The 5,000-nt window shown below is 41.2% G+C and overlaps 1 protein-coding gene across 1 annotated transcript in view; it reads right to left on the minus strand.

Annotated features, from left to right (window-relative positions):
* Positions 1-1,663: 1,663 nt before the first annotated feature.
* The window catches only part of LOC138021854 (contactin-associated protein like 5-3-like), a 15,111-nt gene continuing 11,774 nt past the window's right edge, over positions 1,664-5,000 (minus strand). Inside the window, exon 3 of the mRNA XM_068868875.1 lies at positions 1,664-5,000. This exon is cut by the window's right edge and continues 123 nt beyond it. Within this exon, the coding sequence (XP_068724976.1) occupies positions 4,501-5,000 (500 nt within the window). The 3' untranslated portion in view covers positions 1,664-4,500.

Consider the following 5,000-nt stretch of genomic DNA (forward strand, 5'->3'; position numbering starts at 1 on the left):
AAAAAAAGACACAAACGAAAGGGAGACACCGAAATAAAATTGTTATAAACCCGGTGTTTGCGAGGCGAAGCACACTCACATAACAAATAAAAACGAGTGCAAGGGAGAGAGGAGCCGAAGAGAGAAGCGCTACGCAAACCCGGTGTTTGCGAGGCCAAGCACACTCAAATATCAAATAAAGCGTGTGCGAGGGAGAACGGAGCCAAAAAGAAAGCACTACAGAAACCAAGTGTTTGCGAGGCGAAGCACACTGACATGATAAATAAAAGGTGTGTAAAAGGGGACGAAAACCGAGCAAAACGGCCAAATCGGCGTAAGCGAAACATAGGCGTACAAAAGATATAATAAAAACGAGGGGACGAAAACTGCAGCCACGTAGACGACGAAGGGGAGGGAAAGGCGAAAGGGCGAACACCAGCCAGGAAAAAACCAAGCTGTAAAACCAGCAAAATTATACCGCAAAGGAGCTTGATTTTGCTGAGGATTCTCAACATTAGCTGCGGCAACCGGAGGCACTTGAACCAGGGCTTAAATGGGGGAAACAGCAGCTCCAACTGGAGCTTGCGCGTCAGCCATAACACGGTAATTTTTTTTTTTTTTTTTTACATACAACTACATACTACTACATTCACTAACCTACACATGAGCCTGCATAAGCTACGCTAACAACATATAGAGAGAGGAGACTGGGTCTAGCCGGCATGGCGTCCACAAGCGGTTTCTGACGCTCTGCAAAATGGGTTCTTTTGCCAAGTTTTGAACCATTCTTCATCTTGACGGGTTTTTTCTCTTTTTCGATGTATTTAAAAATGGTCTACGCCTAAGCTTAGGTCTTTTCTTTTTTAAATGGGCAGGAAACGCTCCAAAAGAGGTTCGGGTTCGTCTGTTAATAGCGAGGATATGTCGGCTGATGGCAGCAAGACCTACCAAGTCAAGGACGCTATCGATGCCTCAAGGGAAGCTATGGAGGCGGGCTTCGCAGGTCTACGTTCTGATATCGATAGACTCAGGTATGAATTTAAATCGGACGTTGAAAAAATTGAGCATGAGATGAAAGAAATCAAGCAGGGCATGAGCTCGGCCCAAGGAGATGTTGAAATGCTGAAGGAAAAGACAGATAAAGATTTGAAGGAAACAACCGCGGAATTAGACGCTTTCGACCTAGAGCTACGTTAAACGCAGAAATTGAAAACAACATAAAACTTGATCTGGCTTCCACGTACTGATGTAATTTGAAGAGCGGAAAGTAAACGTGTCTCTCATATAACTCGGGTAATTTTTTTACAAACAAGCTCTTATACGGTAAAATTAACATATTCTGAAGAAGCCTATTACTTAACGAAGTAGGGTTAACCCTGTCTGTAACTGGTGATAGGAAGAACTGCTATCTTTGTTAATAAACCTAATTATGCGTTTATTTAAAGCCTGTATCTTTCCTGCATTACGTGCACCACAGTGATGCCAAACTGTGGGGCAGTATTGAAATTAAATGCGGTTGTATAAAGGCTCTATACAGTTTATGTTAACATAGCATCACTTGAGATAAATGAATGAAACTTTATTTAACCACGGGCAATTCATCAGCTATTTACAGAAAGATCAAAACTAAAACTACTCAACTATAACTATAAACTACACTCTATTAAAACCGTGCTTTCCGTGAATGCCTTGCCTTATAGAGCTTTACTGATTTCGCCTTTGAACGACCTGAGGGATTCCGCGCACCTAGCCTCATAAGGAGGGCGATTCCACAGTGTGGCGCCACTATAACTAAAACTATTTTTCAAATAATTTGTACGTGGCAATCTAACATTAAGTTATATAAGAATAAGAGTGGACCGAGGATGGTTTCCTGAGGGACACCGTAGGTCAATACACGGCTGTCAGATAAGGACCCACCAACTGAGCATTGTTGTATACGGTTCTCCAAATACGACTGAAACCATTTTAATGAATTTTCAGATATACCATAACAACGGTATCGAAAGCTTTCTTTAGATCTAGGAAAATAATCGCGTTGATTTTCGCGATATCTATTTTATATTCCCAGGAGTCAGTTGCCTCAAGTAAAGCTGTAACAGTTGAATGAATCGCACGAATACCCGACTGATGTTTAGATAGTATATTGTGCTCCTCTAGGCATATAATTGTTCGTAAACGATTCTTTCAAAGACCTTGACCACAACTGGAATAACCGAGATCGGACGATTGTTGTTTAAGTCGTCTCGATCGCCTTGCTTGAAAAGGGGTGTGACTCTAGCTGATTTCCAGTCTTCTGGGAGTTTACCCTGACTAATAGATTGATTAAAAATATCGCGTATGGGCACACAAATGAGATCGGCACACTCTCGAATAAGCCTCGCAGATATTCTGTCCAGGCCAGTTGCCTTTGACTTGTTTAGTTTGTTCATGATGAGTGAAAACACTTTGCTTGCATCAGTTGGATGGAGATGGAAGCGTTTATCTGTGCGAGTGAGATACCTTTGGTAGTCTCCGCTATCGAAGTTAATATCACTGGTACGTTTTGGACTGATAGTGGAAAAATGGTTATTAAACTCGTTTGATATTTCTCGTGTATCAGTTAACGTCAATCCATTAATTTTTAGTGACGTCACTGACGTTTTCCCAGATTTCCGATACGTTAACTCATTAATAGTCTGCCAAGTCTTTCGAGAGTCACCTGTGTGGTCATTATAGCTATTTTGATAGTATGGTTGTTTGGTTAATCTTATTTCTTTGTTGGTTATATTCCGTTGTCTTTTGTATAACATCCAATCATTGGGAGCATTCGATTTGATAGCTTTTAGATCAATTTGTGTAGCCGCAACATAACATTGAACTGATTGTTTATCTTCTTACAAATGTTGGATATATAATTATAGAAACAAAGTTTGTTATCAAGGTTCATACCAAATATATCTATAGAAGGCCTAACCGCAAAAGACAACATGTGATCAGTGCTGCCCACACTAGGAGCGCACACACACTCACGTGCACTAGGAGCTCCTTTACGCGCATTTTAACCCTTCAGCAGAAGACTCACATTTGCAACAATTTACATCAATTTGCACCATGTGCATGCTTTGTTTTTGTTATTTTTGTCTTCGTTTGACAATAACTTTATTCTGATTGGCCATTCTAAATGGTGCATGTACAGCTGAAGAACTCGTAGCGTTCTAAAAATAGAAAGATACGCGCAAAGGTTGATTCATGAGCCTGTTATGAGAGAGGCAAGCTCCTACTCATGGGCTCCTGCTATGACCTACTGTTTGCGAATACTGCTTGGGTTCTTTTATTTCCCACAGGGCTATGAACATCGAAGGGTTGTGAGACGGAGCCTACAGTTTATAGTCCCTACCCGAGTAGACTTCAGAGTCTAACCATTTGCAGATGTCATTACAAAGGTTTCACTTTGTCCTCAGTTATTTGAAGACCCTGGCGGTTATGTTCCTGAGGATGTGACAATAGCGAACAAATACTTTACCTGTTTTCAGTGAAGCTTGATTAAACATATTGGTGGCTGTTTTTTTTAGAATCTTAGTTTTCTCATTCACATTAATTCGGAAGACTGAGAGACCACTCCTATGTTTAAACAGAACGTGAATGCAGTTAACGTTGACCTTATTCGATTAATTCAAGTTCAATCAATGGCCGGGCTGTGAAAGACAATGAAAACGTAATAATAGCATTTACATGTATTATCATGAGTATCAATGAATAAGATTTTAGAGACTTTCTTTTAAAGAAAGAATATATGAAGGTCATATATTGCAACGACAAGTATGAAACGATTTTCCTGACGAAAGATCATCTGAGGTCTTCGTAAACTAAAGAAAATTGTTTTTATACTTTCTCTTTAACACTCAATCTTTCTCTTTTCTCGTGGTTTAATGGACCGGTTTAGCTTGTACGATATGCACGTGCATAAAACGACATTTGAAAGAAACTGTTCCCAAGATTAACATCACGTGTTCTGAAATGGGAAGACAAAACGTACAAGCTAAAGAGGTCCATTCTTTGAGCTTGAGAACGCCGGGCCAAGAACAGGGTGCGTGACCTAGAAACGTTGTCAGTCCGGAAACTTTAGGAGGTCACGTTGTCGGCCAAACGTCAAAAGTCCACAATCCAGAAGTCTCGATCTGCGATAAAACACGTCCCATCAGTTTTCGGTGTATCTCTCTTTTAAGAAGGTCACTGCTGAACTTTTGCGAGAAAAAAGGGTGCCGATATCGCGTCCCTTACATGATCCATGACCAATCAGAAACAATGCTGTTATCAGGCCCAATCTAATTGGCCACAATTTGGCGGGAGACGTGTTTTAAATTTCTATCATACAGTAAACTGATGGACCAAGACCAAATGAGAGAGATCGACATTTCTGGGTTTTGGGCTTCAGGCATATGTTGCATGTAGCTTCTTTCGTGATGTAATTAACTTTCTTTTCATTTTTAAGCCTATCAGCACACTTTTACGAGCAGCAATGTTTAGGTAGAGGGAAACTTAAACCATCCCATAACACCTGAGCTTTCCAAGAGTGTGATAGCCTTTCTCAATACTATCCCCGGTATCTCCAAATCTTAGCTCCACGACTGGAAGTTGCGACTTTTGCGTTAGGAAACCGCTGTCCTCTCTCCACACGTTATCGTTTGTGTCGCAGTTACAGCCGTTGGCAGGACTTGCGCACTGCTGTGCTACCCCGCATGCGCATTTATAGGAATCCACTGGTCCCGCTCCACCCCAATAGTTCATTTTTCCATGATCATGTGACTCCCACCAGCCGTAAGGAGCACCATTGTAAAGAAGAACAGAGTGATAGCATTCGTATTTGATAAACTGTTCGCAGTGGGAAGATTCTCTGGTTAGGTTGAACAGCTGTGAAAAACAAGAGGAGCTCACTCCAGAGTACTGAATGGTCTTTCTGTAACTCCCTCGGTTTTCAAGCCCATTAACCAACGTTCTATTTTCACTATCGTGACCAATCACTGTAACGCCGATTCCAT

Source organism: Montipora capricornis, chromosome 10 (assembly GCF_036669925.1).
Source record: "Montipora capricornis isolate CH-2021 chromosome 10, ASM3666992v2, whole genome shotgun sequence".
NCBI lineage: Eukaryota > Metazoa > Cnidaria > Anthozoa > Scleractinia > Acroporidae > Montipora > Montipora capricornis.